This window comes from Alexandromys fortis, unplaced genomic scaffold (genome assembly GCF_014885135.2).
Source record: "Alexandromys fortis isolate MF-2015 unplaced genomic scaffold, M_Fortis_MF-2015_v1.1 scaffold_37, whole genome shotgun sequence".
Taxonomy (NCBI): domain Eukaryota; kingdom Metazoa; phylum Chordata; class Mammalia; order Rodentia; family Cricetidae; genus Alexandromys; species Alexandromys fortis.
The window spans coordinates 5,773,793-5,799,400 of NW_026067914.1; the positions used below are offsets into that span (position 1 = coordinate 5,773,793).

General features: G+C 44.9%; 1 protein-coding gene across 2 annotated transcripts in view; it reads right to left on the reverse strand.

Moving 5' to 3' along the window:
- Rai14 (retinoic acid induced 14) overlaps positions 1–25,608 on the reverse strand; it is a 118,630-nt gene that overhangs the window by 21,996 nt on the left and 71,026 nt on the right. For both annotated transcript variants that reach the window (XM_050139039.1, XM_050139038.1), the window contains exons 4-5: positions 10,659–10,747; positions 1,637–1,701 (exon numbers count right to left, since the gene is read on the reverse strand). In XM_050139039.1, coding sequence (XP_049994996.1) covers positions 1,637–1,701; positions 10,659–10,747 — 154 coding nt within the window. The remainder of the gene's footprint in view (positions 1–1,636; positions 1,702–10,658; positions 10,748–25,608) is intronic.

Genomic DNA, 25,608 nt, shown 5'->3' on the forward strand with positions numbered 1-25,608 from the left:
GAAATTGCAGGACTCCACAGCTTTCATTTTGTGCTAACCACCTTAAGAAGGTAGGAGTTGAAAATGGTAGCAGCCGGAGGGCAGAAATATCTTCAACAAACAGACATGGCTAAGAGACCAATGCACAGGGTACAAGAGCAAGGGGTCAGAGAGAACACTAAAGGCAGTGGGCTTGCTGGGATGAGAAGAGCAGGAGACAAGGGGGGTCTCATCTGTACACAGCCTGATTCACAAAGGGGTGAACAAGTGCTGGAGAGGGCTGCCATGCAAGTCCAGCAAGAGGCAGGCCAGGGGAGGTAAGAACAGGCTCCCTTAGAGTGAAACGCTTCCTCTGCTGTGGTTAGGAGAAAGGAGATCCAGTTACTACTTACCAAGGCTTTGGCCTAATTTTAGAACAGCACAAGGAACTGTTTAAAGGCTTCAAAGATTTCAGAGAAAAACCAAAGCATTTGCATAACCAGATATAAAATGACATTAGAGGCTAGAATATCTGGTCCTAGCCCACAAGGACTCTGAGCCTGTCAGGTTAAATCTTCCTTAAAATCAGAGCCAGATGCATGGGCCAGAGTGGAATGGGAATTTAAAACATATTTTTAAAAAGTAAAATAGGGCCCAGGGTGGAGAGAGGGAGGGTACCCTAGCCAAGTGAGTCATATTCCGCCATTATCCTGAGGACCTGGTCCTGCAGAAGGCAAGGAAGAAAAGCTTCATGTTAACTGGTCAAGGGCAACTCTCTTAAGTCAACAACACAAACACAGATCGATTTTTCTTGAGTTTGGCTTTAAAGACCCGTGAAGGTTAAATATTCTCATCATGCAGGGTGAGACAAGGAACCGTGCAACCAATGCTGCAAGTTGATGAATGCGACCACGGTCTGACTCAAGAATTTCAAAGCCAAATGAAAGCAAGATGCTGGGGCTCCAAGAGTGCTTGTGAAGGCAGGACAACAGCTTGATAGGACAGACAGTTCTCCAAACACTTATTTTATTGCTCCATGCGGTTCCTGAAAACAGCCAGCTTGCATTTTGACTGGCAACAGCTGGACATTACTGTACGGCTGCTATTGAGGTGGGGGGGGTCCACGAAATACGTATTTTTACAGATTTACAGAGGTCATCACCTCAGAGGGGTCATTATCAACTTCCTGGCAAAGTCAGCAAACCAGGAAGTTGGATAAAAATTATAAATAAGAATAAAACCGAGCACTTAAGCGAGGACCGAGAACTGTCTAAAAGCTCATCAAGTTACAGACCAAGGGATAATGGCCGAAACTGCTAATCCAGAAGGGACTGCACGCCATGAGCAATTTCTAGAGCGCACAGGACACCGCAGAGCCTGCGAGCCAGGGGTCACCACAGTTTGGAAAAGAAGAACTAAATAAGGGGGTAACAAGGCCGACCCCAGGGAGACAGTCCAATTTCTCGTGACAAGCCACTTTTCTAAGTAGCCATGGAAACAACCTTATTATTGGCTGTTCTTTACAAATGGGCTGCAGGACCGTATTAACAGGTATGTACTAAGAAGAGGGGTTTCTCCTTTTACAGATAGGGTTACCTTTAAATTAGTAATAAATAAATAAATAAATAAATAAATAAATAAATGAATAAAGTGATGCACCTATGAGTTACCTGCTTACCTGAAGGAGCTTCTTGACGTACTCTGGGTGACTGTTCTTGGCTGCGATATGTAACGCACTGTGGCCTAAATGGATTAAAATGGGGAAACAAAACAACTTTTATTTTCTTTTGTGTTAGCATGCAAATAAACTGGTTTCCTGCGAGCATCTCCATGCATGTTAATTTTGGCTGCCCCCCCCCCCCCCCAGGCCTGCTCTGCTCCCCATCTCTCCACCCCACTCCGTTCTTAGGCCCTCACCCTAGTTTTCCCCATTTTACTTTCGTGTCCTGTGTTCTAGCTCCCTTCTAATCCCCTTCCTTACGGCTGATTTTCTCCCCTTTCTCAAGGATGCCCTCTCTGGTTTCATGACCATCAGCAGCCGGAATGCGCACGTGAGAGCACGCAGGGTTTGCCTTTTTGAACCTGGGCTATCTCGATACGGTATTTTCCAATCGACTCATTTTCCTGCACACTTCATAGTTTCACAGAATTCCATTGTGTATATGCAGAACAGTTTCATTATCCTTTCCTCTGCTGATGGATGCTTTAGGCTGATTCAGCTTCCTTGCTATGGTGACTAGAGAAGCAACAGGCAGGGATGCGGTAAGTTTCTCTGTGGTAAGTCTCTGGGTCTGTGCCCAGGAGCAGTAGGTATGGTAGGTGACATTGTACTTATTTCTTGTTTGGAAGTCTCCACACTGATTTCCCTAGTAGCTGCACAAGTCTACGTTCCCACTAGCAGTCAGTGAGTTCCTCTTCCCCTAGCTTTCGCTGTCCTTTATAATTCAAAGTGGATCAAAGACTTTAATTTAAAACATGAACAGCTGACATTGTTCCAATGGAGCACGGGGATAAACACAAAGCTAAAAGTACAGACAAGAACTTTCTGAACAGCACACGCTTCCTACATAGTATCTAACTGCTGTGCCAAAGACAGGAGGAACAAAGTCCCCAGCACAGCAGGACCGTTCCTCTAGAGATTAAGGTCCCACATTCTTTAGAGTGATCACAGATAACATTGAGAGGCTCCAACCACCGTTTCCTGCGTGTTCCGTTCAGCTCTGGTCAGGACTGCACAGGGTTGCATTTAGCTGGCATGTGTGTGCACAAAATGCCCATGTCCACAACTGTCACTTCAAGCTAGAATACCTCAGGCCTAGAGACCAGAAAAGACAGTCCACAAGCTAGCAGACAATAGTCCAGAAACCCAACACTTACATCCTATGATTGGCCCCTCATTTCCCTCTCTACAAAATGCCTTCAACCCTGAATGAATGCTACCCGGGATTTTCAGATGTTTACAAACCCTTGTTCAGGAATTCATAGACAGGGAACTTCAAGAAACCCTAAGGTGCTACCTAACTCCCCAGTGCCAAATGAACCTCCCTGCCAGGGCCTCTACAACTGCTGTTATGTTTAGCCCAAATTCTCTTCCCCTGCAACAGCCACACAGTTTGTTCTCTCGCCTTCAGGTTCAACTTAAAGGCTGCCTTTTTAAATGAGGTCTTTCCTGGGCTAGGGATGTAGCCCAGTTAGTAGAATACTTGCCTAAGTGCGCACGATGCGCCAGGTTCAATACCTATCATAGCACAAATATGGTATTATGAGAGCAGCACCCAGATCAGACGGTCAAGGTCATACCTGGCTAAACGGTTGGAGACTGCCTTGGGACACATGAGACCTTATCATAAAAAAGAGGCCTTTTTTTTTTTCTTTTTTGGTCCTACCCATTACATATCCCATTTCCTCTTTAGCTCCTTTTACACTGGTTTTCTGCATCATTTCTCCATTCTTCATGATGCCTCATATTTTACAGCACTCTGTTCTCAGCTCTAGTCAAGACATATGCTACTGACAACACACACACACACACACACACACACACACACACACCTCTACCTGCTGGTTAACTAGACCCCTGGCCCTGCAGTCCTATCTCACTCCCTACTGAATTCCTTGCTCCTACAACACTGCTGGTGAACAGCTGGTTCTCAACAGAGTCCAGTCATTTTGAATTAAAGGCTATGCTAATTTCAGTGTCTGTAATGAGTGCCCAATATGCCTAAGTAACTCAATATGCCCAAGAAAGCCTTAAATCTTGTCTTTCCCAACTTGCTTGGCCAACATATCCTCAAGGTAACATTCACAAGCAACCTTGATTTTGGGACTTGCTTCAAACCCAGTTTCAACCCCAGCACTATGGATGTTTTTTTTACTGGATAACAGCAGTAGGTAATCATTCTGTTAATTCTACTAACCTGTCACTCTGCCTCCCTGGTCCCCACCCAGGAGAAGTCTACTTATGACAATCAAAACAATCACCAGACATTGCAAAATGTCCCCGAGCATTGAGACCTAAGATTTTAGGAAGAACAATTTCTTTTACATCATGGCCCAGTTCCACAATGCTGTTTTTCCCTTTTGATTAGTCTTCAGTTAGCACTGCCTAGAATTTACTAGAGAATCACATGGCTAGGAAACACCTTAAAGATCAGAGGGTCAGGAGATCATGGGAGCCACACAAAATGCATCCCAATCTCAAAAGAACAGACCTCTCTGTTCTGCAAAAGATACCCTGGGATGTTAAGGGCATGTGCGGAGGACATTTTAGTTGGTGTGGGATAATGAGGCAGAAATCCCTCAACCCTCTCTTGAAAAGATGAGGGAGGAGAGACCCTTGAAAGTGGGAAAGTAAGATTTTTCTTTTCCTCTTCTGTTTCATGTACAGAACGACCCTGTGTTTCAGAATTAAATGAAGGCCAAGAACGAGAGTTCACTATACTGTGCATTTAACAGGCTTTGGTGGTCAGCTTGGCCTCTGCAGACATCATTCGTACCACTGTTGCTAAGGACAAGCACATTTTTAATTTTAAACAAATGCCTTACAAATGAACTTCTGGAACACATCCTGATTGTAAACTATGGGCTGTTTATACTGCGCATGTAAGGCAGTAATTGCTGTCTACCCTGGGAAGAGAAGCCATTCTACACAAACACCACTCATGTGACAAAGTCGCAGTTGTCCAAAGACAACATGGTAGGAACACTCAGGCAACATACCATGACTACGTATCAGCTTTCCTTTCTCTTCATGTTCGGGTCATACCTAGAAGTGAGTCACTGATGTCTGCAGAAGCAAAATTCATCTACTCCCCTTTGATGTGTGCCCGTAGAAGAGCACTTTTCACAATATTTGGTCTCAATATCCAAATCGCAAATCATTCCCAGACACCACCCTACTGACAGCAAGATGTCTCTCACTGCTAACACTAAAACAAATTTCTCTCTCCAAGCACAAATTCTCCTAGACAGAATATATTATTTATGACGGAAGCCCACTGGAAGGAGACGATGTATATTCCTGGCTCCCAGACAGCCATGGATCTGTCTGGCTGTCAAGGAACAACTTCCCTTTAGACAAATATCAAGGACAACCATAATTCATGTTCACTCTAGCAGATCTTTGCTCACAAACACAAAGACTAGTGTTAATTAAAAACCAAGAGCCCCAGATGACAGTTGACTAAGTGATCCAATATTGAAAGTGACTCTAAGTATCTGCCGACCTACATGATCATGCCTTACTGAATCTTTACTAGAGGAAATGGGGGGGGGGGACACACCTAATTAGCAGGGTCCTATGATGTGTGGTGCCTGTATCATTTCTTCAACACCTGGAAACACTTATATTAATATTGAAGAAATAAGACTACATGATATTCAACTAGATATGCTTTAAAATATTTTCTTAAAGGTCAGTTTCAAAATGCAGAATATATTTCTACAATAAAGTCACAACTTTAATTGGTTATTATTTACAATTTTACATATGTATAAATGACATTTTTAAGAAGTTCTTGTCTTCAGGTGAATTTTTACCACTGAAACACAAGCGCGGTCGCCTCGATACATTCCCAGAGAGAAAGCAGACCAGAAAATATTTGTTTTCTGTAATGCTATTCTTAGAATCATGAGACTGTCCCTGTGCCCCATCTTTAAAGTGCAATATATATCCAAGGCCACTTCTGAGTGTTACCTTCTGGAGTGTTTCCAGGGCCAGGTATGCTGAGCCTTGTCTCGTGACCTCTCATGGCCTCCCCACATGCATGCATTAGCAGCAAGTCAAAATCACAAGCCATGCCGTTTTTGCTTTTCTTTGTCTGAAGTTAAAGCATGAACTACATGGATTGATTCTGATGTGCAGCTATCAGGACGAATCATCCTCTAAAATGTGAATATTATCTTTTCTGTTTTCTTTTTTGGGATGGGGGAGTCTCACTATCTATGAGCCATTATAGAACTCACTATGTGGACCAGGGTGGCCTTGATCTCACAGAGATGTGCCTGCCTCTGCTCCCCAAATGCTGCCATTAAAAGCCTGTGCCAATAATCCAGCATTATCTTTTCTACTTTCATAAGGTGTCAACTGTGAGTGGGATTAGTGTGTCTAATATAACGAAAGCTCACTCATAAATTTAAAAACAAACACAAGCAAGCAAACAAAACTAAAACAAGTATCCTGGCAACCGTAGATGCTAGCGAAGTGGGAGGACTCACAAATTTGAGCCCTCCAAGGACTCCCTGTGTTTTACGTTTTCATAGCTCTGATTTCCACTCTTCTAAATATCCTTTCTGACTAAAGAAGTTTCACAAGGAAAAACACCCCAAGAGATTAGCCAATATTTAGGGTTATTAGTACGCCAAGACACACAAATCACTCTTTAGCCTCTGCTTCTGCCTCTTGCAAAACCTCTGTGTTTCAACTAAGCACATAACCGTCTAGAATCTGCATGATGAAGGCAGATTGTGGTCACAGTCCAAGTGGTACCCAGTGAGGTCTGAGGGCATCCGATGCATGGTATGTGAGCTGCACCTCCCTTTCCCATGCTGTTTCTGGGATGTGGTTCCCTGAGATGCAGTAACCTCAAACCTGGGTGACTGGAGCCACAATTGGACTCGTGGGTCATCACAAAAAGAAAGATATGAAATTGGAAGGAGGCATGCTGGGAAGTTGGGGGAGGGGCATGGGTGCATATGCTCATATTTCATTGTATATGGATATAAAATTCTCAGTAAAAAAAGAAGAAAAGCTCCCGATGGTGCTGGAATAAGGAGTGGAAAGCTCTGGTCCTCATGGTGTAGAGGAAGGCCGCCACATTGGTCTAGCACTGTCAACTAAGAAAGATGAACTTCCGGTGCATTAGCCACTTTTGTTTTGAGGTGTGCCACACTGTCCCTGCGTCTATGCATCTTAACAGGGAGAGTCTGAAGGCACGTATTCCAGATATCTAGAATAACATCCGGTTTTTCTTTCCAGTCTTCTAGTATATGTTTTCATTTCCTTCTGTCTCCTACTTTGGCGTACAGGTAATAACAACAACAATCACAAAGAATCAGCAAAACAAAACAAAACCCTAGGCATTGCCTTTGTTATATTCCCAGAGAGAATGTGTTATATACACAGAGAGAATGCCCAGATATCCCATAAGGGAAGAACAAGACCACATAAGAAACAAAGCATCCAGGATGGGTACCGTGGGCGCAGTCAGAGAAGGCTGAACTCCTTACCTAAGCACTATACGCTGCTTGGCAAACAGCAATTAAAGATGGGGTGGAGGGCAAGCAAAAACAAAGACACGGGTCTTCCCTATGTCCAAGGGGTTTGGGTTGCTTGTTCTAATTTTTAAGCACAACCGATTGGTGTAGACACTGTTAAACCTTTTTAGTTCTTTATCCTTGTTGTTTGAGTCAGAATCTCACCAGTAGTAGCTCAGGCTAGCCTCACATTTGCCCACCCTTCTACCTTAGCAGGTTGTGCCACCACACCTGCCCCAAACCTTTTCTTTCTGTTTTGGTTTCCTGTTTGTTTGTTTTGTTTTTGTCTTTAAGATTTGAAGCTCGTTAACAGCCTACTAGTAAAGAAGAACAAAAAGTCAAGTCCCACGAGTCACCATGAAACAGTAGCTAGCTACAGTGAGCTTTCTATGATTTTATACCACGAGCATTCACCTGCCGCTGCTGAGCCACCAAGGGCGACCCTCTCACTGAAGCCAGCTAAGCTAGGTAAGTATGCAGTCGCCTGCTGACAGTGTCTAGAAGATCCCCTGTGAGACGTCCAGAAGAATTTCGTGAATTCCAAGCATCTCATATAGAAGCATAATTTAAAAGATAGATTAAAAATTCCTTGCCTCTAAAGGTTGTCTACTCAAATAGTTTAAAAAGTAGGAAAAAAAATTACAATTTGACCATCATAAGATCGTGTGAATAAAAAGAACAGAGCACTCCAGTGGGATACATTCTGAAAGGAGGACCCTCCCACTGCTGAAAAAGCCCCCCCAGGGGCCAGGCATGGGCTCACGCCTGTAAACTTGGAGTTCAAGAGGCAGAGGCAGGAGGAATACTGAAAGTTTATATATGACTGTCTACGTAGTGAATTCCAGGCCAGCTGGGATAGTGACAATGGTGAGGATATGATGACGATGATAATGATATGAAGATGATGGTGGTAGAATCCATATATATATATATATATATATGTATATGTATATATATAATATAGCAGTGTAGGAATTTGAGTAAGAGGTTTTTATATCGAGTCTCATCAGGTTTCCATATTGGAGGCTAAAACATCTCAGTAACACTGAGTGATATTTAAGATGAGTTTACTGAAAATATCGTGTCAAAGCTAGAGGCACAGAGGTGGGTTATCTTTGGGGTTGAAGGCTAGGCTAGCCAGAACAGCCCATTCAACAGGCTTTGGGCCAAGGAGAAACCGTGCCTCAAAATACAGTGAATAACACCTGGGGAATGATATCAGAGGTTGGTCTGTGGTTTCCACATGCACACACACACACACACACACACACACACACAAGTGCACCCACAAACATGAACATGCACACATACACACACACCATGCACACACAAAGTATACCTGCAAACATATGAACATGAACACACATACACACAACACACACACAAGTGCACCCACAACTTATGAACATGAATACACACACGCACACAAGTACACTTGCGAACACAAACAGGAATACACACCCCACACCCACAAAAGGCAGGACAGAATTCTATAATGTAATTTAACCTAATTAGAAGTGTTAGGGACAGCATGTTTTTCCTGTTGTTGTTTGTTTGAAGGAACACACTATTTCTTCTTTCTTGTAGGAGTAGAAGCAATGGCTATTCTCTTCACACATTTTTGTACTCTCCTATCATGAACATTTATCAAAAGGAGCTTATATCTCTCTTTAATGTGAGGAGAGATGACGGGTGATGTTTGGCCATGATGGAATAACAGAACCACAGGACAGCGGGTCCACTCACTCTAGCCTAGTTCTCGACACTGCAGTTTTCTCCGAGAGCAACCCCCCTCGCTGATGTTACTGGAGGTATGCTGCTCACTCACCTTTGCACTAGATGATGTGGGTTAACTTTAAGAATACTGACAGCGTGCTTTAAAACAAACAAAAGAGCTGGGTCCTGAGATCAAAGATGCCATTTTCTCCTCCAAACAGTCATGTTAAGGAAGTCATTTATCCTTCTACTAACCGACCTTCCTCATATGGTTTTTTTTTTTTAATTCTATGTGAAAAATCATTGAGACTTCGAATTTTCTCCAAAATAGTTATATCAGTTTGAAACATTAGCCTGACTTAATCCCCATTTACTCCCTCAGAAAACAAACACCCGCAACTATTCTCAAAGTATCAAGATTTCCAACTACTAAATTACTTCAAAAATAGGAAAAAGAAAAGTCAAACATGCCTCGGACTTTGAAAACCATCCTGAAACATTACGTTTTCAACTTTACCGTGGGTAAGAATAGCCGTATGACACCTGGCTGATCCCCGAGATGGCTGCTCTGAAGAGGCCATTAGGGGAGGGAGTAGAAGGAACTCAGTAGAGCTTTGTGAACGGCCTAGATGAAGACAGCAATTATACCAATTTTATATCCCAGTAAAAACTAATGTAAACCTTTTAGGGGCCAAAGATTTTCACATGCATCAGACAAATGAAGTCATCAGCTTGAACCTTCCCACATGGCGAGCAGAGAACAAATAGGCCAAAGACCCAGGGGCGCACTGCTGGAGAACAGGGCTGCAAACTCAGGCTATCCTGCTTTTCCTTGCATTCGCCTTGCTAATACTTTGCCGGCACAGGCTTCACATTAGAATCACCCGAGAGGCTTTTAGGAAACACCCCTGTGTTAACAACGATAAAACAACCCAGCAAAAGCAGCTTAAGGGAGAAAGGTTCATCTGGCTCCCAGTTCCAAGTTCCAGTCTCTGCTGGAAGGAGAGCCACAGCGACAGGAGCCTGAGGTAGCTGTCTGCATATGCCCACATAGCAAGGGAAGCATGTACGCCAGTGCCCAGCCCGCTCTCTCCACTCTTACTCGGTCCATGATCCCGTCTAGGGAATGGTACACTGGTTGGTTCTTCCTCCTTAACATGTCAAGACTAGGCATCATACACATGCCTAGTTTCAGTCTTTCAGGCAATCAATTCTAAATTCTGCCACGCTGACAACATTAACCATCACAAGTAATATTCTCTCTTCCTCCCCCCTCTCTTTGTACTGTTTATTCTTTCTTTCCCCTCTTTCCTTCATCTCTTCCCGGTCCCAGATGACTCTGCAGGCACTGCAGTACAGCCAGGGTCAAGAGGAAGTCATCCTTCTGCCCATACTCTAGAAGCTAGCTATGAAATACATTACCAATAATTTACCACACTTATCAGTTTACATAACATCAAGAATTAGGAGACATTAATCTAGGACATACAGTCCTAGAAAATAATATAAAGAGCCGAATTAGAGGAAGAGAAGTATACAGTTTTCAGCTGGCTAGACACACCGAAGATGAACATACTAACAGAGGCGAACAATGAAGTTTCGTTACTGAATTTTGTTTTTTCTGCTCCTGGCTTGTCTGCACGCTCCGTATTTCACAGTGAATATGTTTCACCTTTGTGACACCTATCCTCACGCTGGTTTGTTGATTTAAGAGCTTCAAAACCACATACCGGAAGTATCTTGGGCAGCCACGTCCACACCGTGTGTAACCATGACCTTGAGACATTCCACGTGTCCTTTCGCAGCAGCAAGGTGGAAACTGCAAAGAGAGAAGGAAACACAAATCCTTAGGAGTCATCATCTCAGGGTTCATCTCCAACAAAGCTTTACTTCACCATGCACACAGTCTCTCATCTGAGCTCCATGGCAACACTGCAAGACCCAAGTGGGCATCACAGTGGGCATCGTTATCAACCTCACGGTGAAGACTAGGTCTCTCATCTGAGCTCCATGGCAACACTCCAAGACCCAAGTGGGCATCACAGCGGGCATTGTTATCAACCTCACGGTGAAGACTAGGTCTCTCATCTGAGCTCCATGGCAACCCTGCAAGATCCAAGTGGGCATCACAAGCGGGCATCGTTATCAACCTCACGGTGAAGACTAGCTCCATGGTAACACTCCATGGTAACACTCCAAGACTAAACTAGGCATCACTGTCAACCTCATGGTGAAGACCAGAGACTTGGAAGGGTCTGATTGTTTGCTCACTTAACACTTTTCCTCGGTGTTGAAGCTTGAATCTAGAATGACATATTACCACTGAGCTACACACCCCCTGTCAATCACTGTCATCTTTTATGAATTGATGTAGCAGGAACTCAATCCTGGGCCTTTCAACTCAAAGACAAGGCTCTTTGGAAAGTGGGATTCACCACTTAACTGTCTCTTTCTCCATCCTGGGCTGAGATTCTAAGTAGAAAGTCATCGCCTTTTTTCCTTCTATCCACTGCTTGCAATGAAAGCAACTTTCTTAAACAATACATTCTACTAAGTCACACAGTGGTTGGTTCTCGAACAAGCCAAGTACGTTATGCTGCTGTTTCATAGGTGAGTAACAAAAGTCAAAGGAAACATTTGCTGAGTGTCTAGTATGTGTCCAACAACTTCCACTTTTAGATCTTTATATCTATGTATCCACTTTCATCATCTCTGTCCATCCCTATAATATCCTTTTGAGGTGAGGCTTATATTTGTAGCTGATGGCAGGAATAACAGGGCTCTAGAACTCAGGGACACTTGAGACTAAATGCTATGTTCACCATCTTTAGAATGCCATTAAAAGGACTAAATTAAAAAATTCTACCCATTTCTGCAGTTCCCAGAAAGAGGCACTTCTGCAGGCTGAAAGAGGTGATGGATAACTTCCCTATGCAGTCAGGACCAAAAGCAGAGATGGTCTCCAACATGGGGTAATGGCATGTCTTCCTCTCAGGCCCACTCTTACGCATAGGGACAGGCAAGCACTCACTCCTCCTCAGCCTCAGCTGTTTGAAAGGCGTGTCCTTGGGATGCGTCCTATGCAGGGCTGCCTCTGGGTTAGTGCCCACGAATCGCTTGTACGGTTTGCACAGCCATCAGAGCCTGGAGTCACAGTCAGGGGGTAAACCCGAGATCTGGATAATTTGAACCCAATCGTGTGGCTGCAGACCTCTCCTTACAGCGAAGTGCAGCTAAAGGGCAGATCCATCAAAGGGGGATACATCGGGTCTGACAGTAAACCACCAGCTGAAAACAACAGCCGATTATCTGTGCTTGGGCCAAGTGCATTCAGCTTCCCTTGAGCCTCAATTCCCACCACTGCAAGCAGGTCAAAGCCCACCTAGTCCCAGTCACATTGTTCCAATAACACGACCTGTGCACAATCTCTTGGCCATCAGAATTCGCTCTGTAAGTTATTGACATCTTAAGAAAATTTACTAACTTGGAAATGTGGTCGCCACATAAGCAGACTCTTGGTGATTCTGCCTATGTAACTGCCTCCCTCAGTTGCTCAGGACTGCCTAGGGTGCCTAATTCCATCAATTTACCACAAAAGGGAAGCCTTCTATTTTAACCAGCCTTGGTAGAGTCTGCTGAATGTGCCCCAGACACAGAACTGGTATGTGTAATATAACTAGGCTTGAGGATATGGAGTCCACACATCTGCCTTAGTACTGAACTCTACTTTCAGAGCCCCTGACAACTATGTCCCTACATTGCTAGATTGCTAAGACATGATTAATAAGCTGTTTAATAACTGCCTTTTTTCCTATGGCTATGGGATGTTCACTTTGCTATATCTTCTATGACCAGAGAACATCAAAGTTTCAAGTGTTGAGACTGGAAGTCACTCTAATTATACCCAAACTAGGAACAGTGTTTCTCTCTCTCTCTCTCTCTCTCTCTCTCTCTCTCTCTCTCTCTCTCTCTCTCTCTCTCCTCTCTTCTTCTTCTTTTCTTCTTCTTTCTTCCTTCTTCCTTCTTCTTCTTCTTTTTCTTCTTCTTCTTCTTCTTCTTCTTCTTCTTCTTCTTCTCTCTCTCACACACACATGCATGCTGATGTGTTTATTGTTGGTTTGTTTGTTTGTTTGAGGCAGAGGCATGCGACACAGCATACGCTGGCCTCACTCATGATCTTGTTGGCTCGGCTTTTCGAGTGCTGGTGGTGCATTTGTGTTGCAACAGCCAGGGTTTGTACACGAACTTTTGATTAAAGGATAACACGTGTAACGACAACGGGATATCATTACACAGTTAGCTGAACTTTTGTGAAGAGAAGATGCCCTATTTTACTTTATACAACAAGAAACACAACAGAGTCAGCCGCTTCCATAGCCCCTCTGAAGCTGTCCTTTGGGCTCTCCATGTGTGATAGGACTGCATACGGTATCATGGGGAGTTTAAACAGCAAACTCATCTGAAATCAGTGCTACTACATCGATGCATGCAGCCAAATAAACCTGGCATGAAAGTCACTGGATGACTTAGACCACAGAGCCTCGAACTATTACTTGGAAGATCATGATCATTATAGGGAAGAAATAAAGTGTTGAGAAGATGGGCTCGGCTTCCAATTCCACAACAGAAACTCCTCAGACATTGGTTTTACAGGAAAACACCTAACCTGACATCTTTGACGGCTCGCAGAGCCAATCAGTAAAGGACTCACGGACTACATTTTAATACAGCTTGGTTATGAGTGTGATTCATTGGGCTCTACTACACTCATCAGACTTCGGATCATAATTTAGAGTTACAGTGGTTGCTTTCCCCTGTAGTTTGGGGACTTTCTAACAATTCTCCTGCAGAACGTTTGCACCCTGCTTAGTAAAAGAGAATAATAGACATGCCCCCCTCTCTCAGATTCACTCTGTATTTTACAAAAAGCTTCAATATTTACTGCTATTAACAGAATACCAAAATTATAAATAATTAGAAACAGCTCTCTGCAAGGACAGATACTCATACCTGCAATGTTACACTTCACCATAGAAACCACACTTTTAGCTAGTAAAGCTATTTATTCTTAGTCCGTGCGACTGAAAAGCAAGCAAACCATCATTTCAAGGTACATCTCAAAAAGACTCATTTCTGGGTGTTTCTGTATCTTACAGCCACACAGAAGCTGCTGCTTTAATTTTTAAGTCAGAGCAGGCACATACAGACAGGCCCACATACTGACAGGAAAGGGATGAGCCAGGTGTCTTTGCCCCAAGTTTTTTAACTCATTTAATCCGAGAGGGAAGGAGCTCCCTCGGCACCTTCGTCCTCACCCACAGAGCGTGCATCCTGGGGAGCTTGGAGCAAAGCTGAACAAACCAGTACGTAACCCTGCTCCCAGGGGACATACACAATGCTGAGCCCCTCTGTCCCTCTAGATCTGCCCTGGGCTCGTGGTCTGGGGCCTGTGGCACGGAGGAGAGCTATCATGGCCTGCGTCCAATTTGCCCACCTGTTAGCTGTCCTGTCAGAAATAACAGAATTTCTATGTGAAAGCACGGATAAGGAGTAAGTACGCCCCCACAAACGCCACCAGTTATTCCAGCCTCATCGACACAAGACAGGGCAGAGAATGTGACCTGTCGCTTCACGAAAGAAACGCAGCGCTCACAATCTTTATCTGCTACCACTGCTTTACCAGGGAAGGCGGAGGGGGCAGGAGATAAAAGCCGCATGCATTTCCAGATTGGAAGCTCGGAACAAAGCAGTAGGCATTCTCAGGCCCCAGAGACCCGCTCGACATCGGCCTTGTCGAAGGCTCACACTTGAGCTACTTATGTTCTGGCACCTTTCAGAAAAGTGACAATCCCCAGAGCAGCCCTTGGCAGCAGCGAGACATTAACTGTAGCCTCTGTGAACCAGAAGCAGAGCCGACTTGAACAAGACCCTCAAGTGGGGAACACTGGGTTCCACTGGGTGGAAAAGCAAGACTCATAGGTGACAAAGCTTTGATCCGTAGCCGAGAAGGAGCACGTTTCCGCTCCTGTGGGGGCACTTTCAGAGGGGGGCGGTCTAGGGTGGACAGGGACCAGCTCCTGTATAGACAGCCGCAGGCGGGAATCTGCGCAGTAACCATAGGAACAAGAATGAAGAGTGGCGTAGGTCCCCAACTAATCGCTGATGTCCCTATTGGCCTACGTTATAGAATCCCGGCTATAACGTAAAGCATCTACCTGTAAAAAAAGTTTTGCAGATTGGGATGAGTGCAAACCAAAGCAGCAAATTACCTAAAACCTGCACACAAACTCTCTTTTAAACATGCTCTCTTGACGGTGCTGATGCATATGTCTTGACAACATGTACTACCTCGAGAATGAGATACTTTTAACACTACTATACTTGTATGGTTTTGAAGTACTGGTGCTACTATAGTTAAATTCACCCACGGACATATTTACTACAATATATAGTATCCATATGTCAAATACTGTTCTGAGCCCTGAGAAATAGAGAATAAAACAAACTCCGTTCTTATGAAATGCAGCTTTTAGTATGGACTCTAAAGGTTACCCAGATTAAAGGAACATTCTGTACCTATCACACACACACACATACACAGAGAGAGAGACAGACAGACAGACAGACACACACGGGAGTGGGGTGGGAATTTTACAACATTCAGAGACAGTTCTGGTTACTAATAGGGAAGGGGGAGAAGAGGGACCCCAGCTAATGTGCAGAAGACAGAGATAACTGCTAAGAATCCCAGACATCACAAGACAGCTCCTATCTCAAAATACAAGTCATTCCTGGGTTTAAAAGTGCTGTCCTAAGCCTTTAGATCAACATACGCTCTATCAAAGACTGAAGAAATAAAATAAGCACATTTTCACATTTTACTGAGATACAATCTACATACTATAAAGTCATTATAAGATGCCTGTTTTTAGCCTGTTCACAAAGGTGTGTGTGTGTGTGTGTGTGTGTGTGTGTGTGTGTGTGAGAGAGAGAGAGAGAGAGAGAGAGAGAGACTAGCTTCACTGCACCAGTCAGACTTACTGTCACTACGACTAAAATCCCTGACCTAGGAAAGATGTTTCGGTTCATCGTGGTGAGGATGGCACAGTGGGGGCAGAGAGCTACCACCATGGTGGTCAGAAGTGGAAAGAAGAGAAGGGACAGGGATGAGGGAGACCCTTCAAAAGTCCACTACCAGCGCCCTACTTCCTCCAGCCAGACCCCAGCCTCTCCCAAACAGCCCCGCTAGCTGGGGATCAAACACTAATGTGTAAGGCTCTATATTCAAGTAATAATGCCCACTCTCGAATTCCACATTGTCGACAAAATCTCCAGATGAAGAGGCGCTCATGTTCTCCCAGTCCTTAAAAATAAAATAAAATAATCACCAGAGTAATTTCCACCTTCTACTAATTCACCCCGCTGTGTGAACATTTCCTAGAGACGGGACCATACACTATGTGGTCCACTGGATCTGACTTCATCTAGCATGTTGTCAAGACACACGCATGGATTATCAGTATCTCATGGCTATTTAAGTTCACGAACATAGTGCTTTGCTTTTTCACTGATAACTTGATGCCTGTGTTGGTTGTTTCTACTTTTAAAGGACTGTTAATGCTACAACATATATGTAGTGTATACATGTGGGTATATATATGTGTGGGTATATGCTCACAAGCCTGCAAGTTTACACAGCGATGGGATTGCTCAGACAGATGTATTTACCTCTCTGAGACACCTCTAAGTCTTCTAAAGCTACCCCCTATTACGTATTTCTGACAGAAATGCAGGGAGTCCCACTTTTTTATTTAAACAGAATTTTTATTACAGTGCAAAACTTACAGAGGCAAAAGTTATATTTATATAAAAAAATCTTTATGTATGTGTACGTGTCTGTGTGTACAAGCCATGAGGACAGGGTGCCCATACAGTGCAGAAGAGGGCATCGGGGTCCCCAGAGATGGAGTTGCAGGCTGTCCAGTATCAGTGTTAGGAGCTGATTTCCAGCCTTGCATGTTGGCCTTTCTTGATGAGCCCTTTGAAGTAGCTCAGTTTTCTGACAGCTGAACTCCTCTCCCCTCTGAGGAGTAGAAGAGACTGAATGCAAACAAGAACGCCCTTTGGTTCTGTCTTTATCTAAGCTGCTGACTTCTCCTAAAAACTAGAACTGCCATTAAAAAGTCTACACAGTTGGAGAAAGACTGTTTCCTTACAGTTTTATTTAGGTAGTTCAAGAATTCGGTGGCAGCAGGAAGGCTTGAAGAGCCTTTAATCTACTTCTCTAATACAAGGTCCCCAGACAAAGCTCAGGGTTACACAGAACGGCTCCCTAGAGTGGAAGCGGTAGCACCTTAGTAACCTAAGTCTTGCTTACTCACAGCGTGGTTCATGGACCAAGATGTCCTAGAAATGCAAGTTCTGGGAACTGGAGAGAAGGCTCAGCAATTAAGAGCATCAGCTGCTCTTAAAGAGGACCAGGTTCAACTCCCAGCACCCACAATGACAGGTTAACAACCATCTAGATCTCCATCCCAGGGAGCTGATGCCCTCTTGTGGCCCCTCTTAGCATTGCAATATGTGGTGCAGTCAGCAACACTCACACAAATAAAATCTGTAAGAAGGAAGGGAGGAAGGGAAGAAAAGAGAAATGGAGGGAGGAAGGGAGGGAAGGAGAAAGGGAGGGAGGGAGGAAGGAAGGAAGGAAGGAATGAAGGAAGGAAGGAAGGGAAGAAGGAAGGAAGGAAGGAAAGAAGGAAGGGGAAGCTCTACAGCTCTAACAAGACCCCACATTCCACTGAGTTCAAAGCTTCCTGCACTAGATCCCCAGAACAGCTCCCATATACCTACAGTAAAAAACGCACTGGCCTAAATGGAGGACAAACTGAAAACCCCACATCATTAGGTTCTGCCACGATACCCACTGTTTCACTATTCTTTAAAAACATACTCTCTTAACCTTAAAACCCATTTTATAGCTATGTCCCACAAAAAAGGGTTCCCTCCGGTGTCCTGTTTTGTTGCCACAGGGCATGTTTAGCCAGCCCTCAACAGAGATGTAACCAAAAGACACAAACAAGCAGCCGCACGATTTACATGGAGCCGCTTTCATCCTGAGACGCGTTCTGATTCTTGGGATGTTTCTGCTTTTGACACTTGGACCAATCCCAAGCTTGTAGTCCCCACCAGTTCTACTTCTCTCTTAAGACTTTTTCTTTCTCACCCCCACCCCCGTCCCCATCCCCTGAGAAAGTCACCTCATGGGTGATGTCCCCAGCCTCAAGCAGCAGCTGGGCAGCCTAAGTACTGGACAGTGGGGGTGGCACAGGAGGGGAGGGTGGCCTGGTGAGGAGCTAGAGGTCTGAGTAGCACACTGACATTCATTTTATTGATACATGGTGGTCACTGAACTTTAGCTGTCCTAGAACTTGTAGACCGGGCTGGCCTCAAACTCACAGAGATCTGCCTGCCTCTGACTTCCAAGTGCTGAGATTGAAGGCAACATCACCACTGCCTGGTGATAGGTGGTCCTACGTGCCCAGGATTGACACCAAATGCAGTCAGCACTAATATTTCTGGGCTGGGTTCTCCTGGGGAAGGGGTTAGGGGGTGCGGTGACAGAAATGGAAGATTACTTTTCTAAAGCTAAGAACCCCTACAGGACTGGGGGTGCAGTTCAAGGATACAACCTTTGTTTTTGGCACGTGTCGGGCCCTGGGGTCTGAGAAAGGGGCGAGAAGAAATCCACACTCCGAACGTAACACATCTCAGACTCTGTGCTAGAAAGGAGAGCAGGTGATGTGTATTGATTCCAGAATTTCTGGGCTTCTGAGTGAATTCTTTGATGGTCCCGGGCTAAGTGAGACCTTCAGAAGAGAGGGGTGTGATGAACACTGGACAGGGGTTGACAAATGAACTAGGGTAAATGGGTGACAAAGGGGGAAAACCCTGTGTCCAGCAGCTCAACAAATAATCCCTTAGTCGGCTCTGACCCTGGCCATTTGGTAATGAAACAAGATAAATGCAGCCCCTTTGGGACTTTGCGGAGGTTACAAGTGAGAGGGGGTGCCCGAGAGTCTTGAGACACTAACTCGGTGGGATGGGTTTTCCTGGAGGCTGGCAGGAGGATGCGCGTGTGTGAAGGATAGGCGCTCCTCACTGATCGCACTGACCCTTGAACTGCCTGGCTGCTGCTCAGCGTGAGAACCTCCCGCTCCAGACGCCCTCTCTCTTGTGAGTGACTGAGGGCAGGTCACTGACTGTGTGCTCCACAGCTCCACCCCCAGTCTCCCTGCTCTGCTCTCTACCAGAGTGACCAAGTTTCCCAGGATCTCTGTGACCCCGCATTGGCGGTAGCTTAGGTCCTAGCCAACCAGGAGGAGGAGGAGGAGGTCAGCCAGACAGTCAAGCACCAATCACACACTGCCATCTTAAAAATTCTCCACTTGGCATACTTAATCCACTTACTTCTGTTTTGGGACAAGGTCTTGTGACATACACTAAGCATTTTTTTTGGATGACACTGCCAAGTTCGACCACCAATGTGGGGAACCCAGGCCCCCTTGAATCACATTTGCTGCGGCATTTGTTGCTGTTCTTTTCTAGGGGCAGAAAGTTCCTTTTCCTTTTACGCACTGGAAGCTTAGCTTAGCAACCTTCCCACTATGCCAATGCAGAGTTGGCCTCTCCTTAACAGTGCTAATTTTTAGCAATTACAGCTTCTGTCATAGAACAAGAGTTGGCAGTGACATCCAGCTTAGTCGTCTCCTTTTCCTCTGTGCCCTGTGTATTTTCCACTTCTTTTGCTCTTCTTTGTTGTAGACCTGCAGCACACAAGTGTCACTAATAACCACTTAATAGAGTCAATATGAGCTGCCTTGAAACATCCTCTTCCAAAGAAATTAGTCTATTCCTTTTTCCTTCAGCCTCAGGCAAGTGCTTAGGATGAGGGTAGAAAGCAGCCAGATTCTTTGCTGAAGTTCACAAGAATAGTCTCTAGCTCAGTGGCTAACACTGCTCCCCTCTGAAACCCCTTGGCCTGGGCCTCCACAGTCATGTAAGCCCCAGTCTACTGACATCCAGACTCCTACTTGGATGGCTCACTGGATGGTTTAGTGTTCAACTGCTTTTCTAGTCTAAAATCCCAAATTTTTCACATTCTTCCAAAAAAAAAAAAAACCCAAAATAGATAAATAAATAAAAACAAACAGAAAAACAAAACCATAAACCTGCATGGTCATCAGGTCTGTCACACAGTCTACTTCCTGGGACTAATTTCTGATTTCTGCCCTAGTTACTCTTCTGTTGTGATAAAACATGATGACCAAGGCAACCACAGAAGAAAGAGTTAATCTGGGTCTACATCTCCAGGGGCTCAGACATGACAGCGGAGGGCAGGAAGAGGTCAGCCGACAGACATGGCACCTGGAACAGCAGCTGAGAGCTCACATCTTGAGCCAAACACAGAAAGCACATTAAAATAGATGGTGTGCATCTTCTGAAATCCCAAAGCCCACCCGCAGTGACACACTTTCTACCATCCAATGCCTTTCACCGTCTAATGAAAATCAAGGGGACAACCATTGGCCTGGGGTCAGTGAGGCCCCCTAAGAACTCATTCACCTCTGAAAACTGATGCAGGGATTGGAGTTATGACGCAGAGGTGTAGAGCACTCGCTACTCTTGCAGAGGACCCGGGTTCCATTCCTAGCATCCACGTGGTGGCTCACACCAGCTATAACCCTAGTTCTGATGCCCTGTTCTGACCTCCATGGGCACAAAGCATGAGCATGGTACACATACTCACATGAAGCAAAACACTCACGCTGTGGAATAATCCTTCTGAACACTGTGAAGATGTTTTGTTCTCATTCTTAATAAAAAGGCTGATTGGCCGAGAGCTAGGCAGGTTTTTTGGGGCAGAGAGAATGCTGGGAAGAAAGGCAGCGTTCAAGGGAGTCATGAGGAGTTGCCAGCCAGATGTGGAGAAGCAAAGTGGGAAGTTCACAGACAAGGTAAAGGAGCGTCAGGACAGTACACAGATTAAAAGAAATGGGTTAATTTAAGTTATAAGAGCTAGCTAAAAATAAGCCTAAGATATCGGCTGAGCATTTATAATTAATATTTAAGTCTCTGTGCGGTTCTTTGGGAGTAGGCTGGCAAGACAAAACTCCACCTACACACTCATACACACAAAAAATAAGTAAAATACCGCAAGGCACAATATATGTATTGTATATGTGTGTAGTTTAAGACCTAGCAAGTATCAGCAGAAAGCAGAACGGTATGAGTGAGGGGATAAAGGACATCAAAATCCGGGCTCCAATTTCCAGAGCAGTTTCAAGAAAGACTTAGTCCATACAATCCAGAGCTCAAGTACCTATCACTACCTAAGACCAACCTTTAAAGGGAAGCTGTACTATGCAGAGAGGAACGGAGGCCGCCATCACTCCCAGTATATAATGGTTGTCATTAATTAATTCAGAAGTCCTTTGTGAGAAGAGCTAGAGATGGCTGTTCACATGGTATGACTTGATTTCTAAGATGGAACTGCTGGTACCAACTACCTAAGGCATCCCTATCCCTGTTCTGAGCAAACAGCAAGGCAGAGGGTAAAAGGCCACGGGCCAGAGAAGTGCCTTATTGTACTGGCTTGCAGAGATCAAAACCTACTTCTTTACTTTACACTTCAGTTCCACAGACATCTAAAAATACTTCGAAGCGTTTCTGCTTTCAAGGCCAAAGAGATAAGGTTTCTGAAAAGCGGACTACCCACACATAGTCTCTTTCTTCTCTCTCTCTCCTCTCTCTCTCTCTCTCTCTCTCTCTCTCTCTCTCTGTCTCTCTCTCTCTCTCAATGCCCTTTCTGAGGTCTATACACATATGCACTGGTGAGTACTGGTTCAAATACTATGGTCCCAGCCGTGATTTTATTTAGTCTGGTTGTTCCCAAGACAAACACACAGCACTTTAATTAAAGGCATATTCAGCACAGGGGAAACCATCTTGAAGCAATTAGACTCTTCCACGGTAAGGTTTCGGGGTATGGAATCCTCCCACTTCCTCACCTCCCCCATGGAAAGGGAGCAGATGGGGCCGAGGAAACTCAAGCCTACCTCCATAAACACAGCCCGCCGCCGCAACTGCCGGCCCTGCTCTGTTTTGCTCTCTGACCGAGCCACCACCCTGCTCCCTATCTTCCCTAAATGAACTCATCATTCAACTGCTTTGACTTTTTAAAATCCCCTCTGTAAACAGTGGCGGAAGAAGACATTTTCTGACGGCTTCTTCTTTTACCATGGCAGGGGATCTTCAGGGAGAAACTTAAAAAGTCTTGGGCATTTCCAAGCGACCCATCTGGTCCTGGGCTATGGCAGTTTATGAAGAATGACTGAGCAATGACTACTTGGCCCAGCAATTCTCGGGACTCCTGGGCTTGCTGGTCCTCAGGATAGTACAAGCGGAGTGCCTTTTTCTATTGACACTGGCCTGGAAAAGCAGGGGTGGGGGCGGTGATGCTTCCCCCGGAATTTCCATTTCCTCTGGACCCCACGTTAATTCGCCCCTTAGTTATTTATCTCTGAAGCATTATCAGCCAAAAAGAGTTTTTTTTTTTTTTTTTCTTCTCCACAGCAAAGGGTTCTTTTGTGTCCAGATGACAGGGAAAGGCTAAACAACAAAAACGATTTGACCCTTGTCTTCCTGGAGCTGAACCACACAGGAGATTCGGGTCCTTTGGAAAGCAAGGCCTTTCATGGTGGAAGTATTACTGCTGCCCCTGTTCTGTCAGCCCTACAGAATGTAACTGGACACAGAACTTGGGCAGTGGTGCAGTTTTAGTTAAGAGAAGGTAGGGACATACAGGAAAAGGGGGTACATAAGGAGAGAAGGTTTACATGGGGGCATGGCTGAGAGATGGCGTTGAGTCACCAAGTCCAATCTCGGCACTCACTGGCAAATTCCCTTCCCTAAAAAGTGCTCGAGAAAGGGATCCTGCAGCCCAAATTTGCACGGACCTGTGAACAAGGAATGGAAGGAAAAGACAGGAAATGAGACCGAGCATGGCCAGGGATATAACTTTCAAGTTCAATATGGCCTTATCCTTTAGTGGGAAAAGTGAAGCATCCCAGACATGTCACCAAATGATCACCAATCATTTCCACAGACTTTCCACTGGGCTGATGGAACCACGAGCAGCAGTAAAGGGGACAAGATCAGCCGTGGTCTGCCACAGACTCTGAACTATTCTTAGGACACTGCAGTTTATAGGTTTACCAAACCAAATGTACCTAGAAAGACCAGAGAGAACCAATTTTCCAGGAGTACGCAGATCACAGGGAACCTTGGCACAGAGGCATCAACACCTATGGGCGAGAAGGTCAAGGCGATGGAGGGATGCCACATGGGACTCCTTTGATAGCAGGAAGGTCGAGTTTATAAGTTTACGTTGTTACGGCCTGATAAAGGGATAAGGAAGATGGTCCCTGGTCTCTCAGCCCCACCTCAGTGTGACCACCGAGTTAGACTAGAAATATAAAGCCAGGTAAGATTCAACACCATGGTTGCCTTTGAAACTTGAATTCACACAGTTACTGGTTAATCGTTTCAGTCCTTAAAAAGTATCCCAAGCAGGAAAATGAAGCATTAACAGAAGCGTTGATCTGATCAGATTCAGATTATGATTTCTGGAAAATCCCGCACTGGAAAAGAGGTCCATTAATCTTTCCAACTTTTTATTTTTTTTTATTTTTTTATTTTTTTATTTTTTTTTTGGTTTTTCGAGACAGGGTTTCTCTGTAGCTTTGGAGCCTGTCCTGGAACTCCCTTTGTAGACCAGGCTGGCCTCGAACTCACAGAAATCCGCCTGCCTCTGCCTCCCGAGTGCTGGGATTACAGGCGTGCGCCACCACTGCCCGGCTCTAACTTTTTAAATAAGGGTTGTTGAGGAAAAAGAGAAAAGAGAGCTGCTTTCCTAGAGCAAGATAAGGGGAGCCGTGGTGCAGAGGCCTCACTTTTATCATCTGTAAGATGGAGGCGGGGGTTTCTGTGCAGCGTCTGTGTACAGTAATGCCATTGTAAGAGAACAGAGTGAACACTGGTCATACCAAAACACTAAGTGAAGAAGCTAGAGACAGAGGACACACACACGCTCCACTGACATGGGATATTCAGAAGAGGCAAATGCACAGAGACCGTAAGCTCATAAGTGACTAGTGGGGGAAGACAGCGAGAGGTTGGGGGTGACCGCCTAGCGGGCACAGAGATTTCTTACAGATGACGAACCGCACTGTGAAAAGTGCTCAAGGAACCGCACTGTAGATTTTAAAATCATTAAAATACCTAGTTTTATGTGATATGCTTTTTACCATAATAGAGAAGAGAAACTAGAGTACGGTCATCTTCATCATCTAGTCTATACATATAAATAGGAAATAAGGGACAAATTCCATATGCTCTTCATGCCTGTGTCTGAGATGTTAATCTAAATTTTCTGTTATCTTTTTAGTGAGTAATACCTTAATCAAAAGTGTCATAAGCACTTATCTTGCCTTCTCCAGGGATAACTATAAAAGGCTGTCTTACGCAGACACCGGGACCCAAGGAATAATTGCAGGGAGGTTGTGGTAGACTAGTACAAAAGGCACTGTCTGTCGCCAGAAACCTCAGCACAAAAGCACAGACTCGCTCCCCGGGCTTCCAAAGGTGCCATGACTCAGAACACCCCCTTCAAGTACCTCAGGCAATTCCAGGGCAGAAGCTCCCTGCACTAAGAATCACAGGTCTGGAGTGAGGAAGAAAAGACGTTTCTCGAGTGTCTCTTGCTAGTGAGAATTGTGCTCTCTCTGTACACACAGTACCTACAACCCTCGGCCATTTATACTCTCATGGACCTTTATTACCTAAACCGTGAACACATTGTGGTCCCTAGGGAGAGACTCCGCCTCTGAGGAACAGGAGAGCAAGGACAAATACCCTATTTGTTCTACCTAAACACAAAGGAAAATGGACGTTTTATGCGAAGAGCCAGGCTAGGAGTACTTGGGGCTCTGTGAGCCATATGGGCTCTGCTATAATTATGTGGTTCTGCCTTTGTAGCTCAGGGGCAGCAATGGACCAGGACTTAATGAACAGCAGACAGAAAGCCATGCCTGCCAACTCCGCTATAAGTCTAATACTTCTAGACATCCTCAGACAAGCGCCCCAGTCACCAACCAGAGAAACCTGCCAATAACAACCCCACACCTACAGTTCCTTTCCCATGCTGCTGGGATCTCCAGTGACAGAAGCAATTGGCAAACAAGGCCTTGTCTCTCAGCTGCTTCTGAGGACAGCAAAGTAAGGCTCGGCTGGACATGGTGACACACACCTTTAATACTAGCACTTGGAAGTAGGAGGCAGGTATGTATTTATGAGTTCAAGAACAGCCTGGTCAACATAGTGAGTTCCAGAATATCTAGGAATACCGTCTCAATATGAACAAAAAGAGTGAGGCTCAAGGATAAGGAGGCCATGCATACATAACAGAGTCCACATGACCCTGTGTGGTCTGAAAGTCACTGTTTTCAATACCACTACCAAAGTAAAGACAGCTCTAAGCTCCTCCCTCCCCCCAACAAGGTTTTAATTATGGCAAGCAGGAATTTGATGCATACCAAGAGAAAGCAAAATCGTACTAGAATG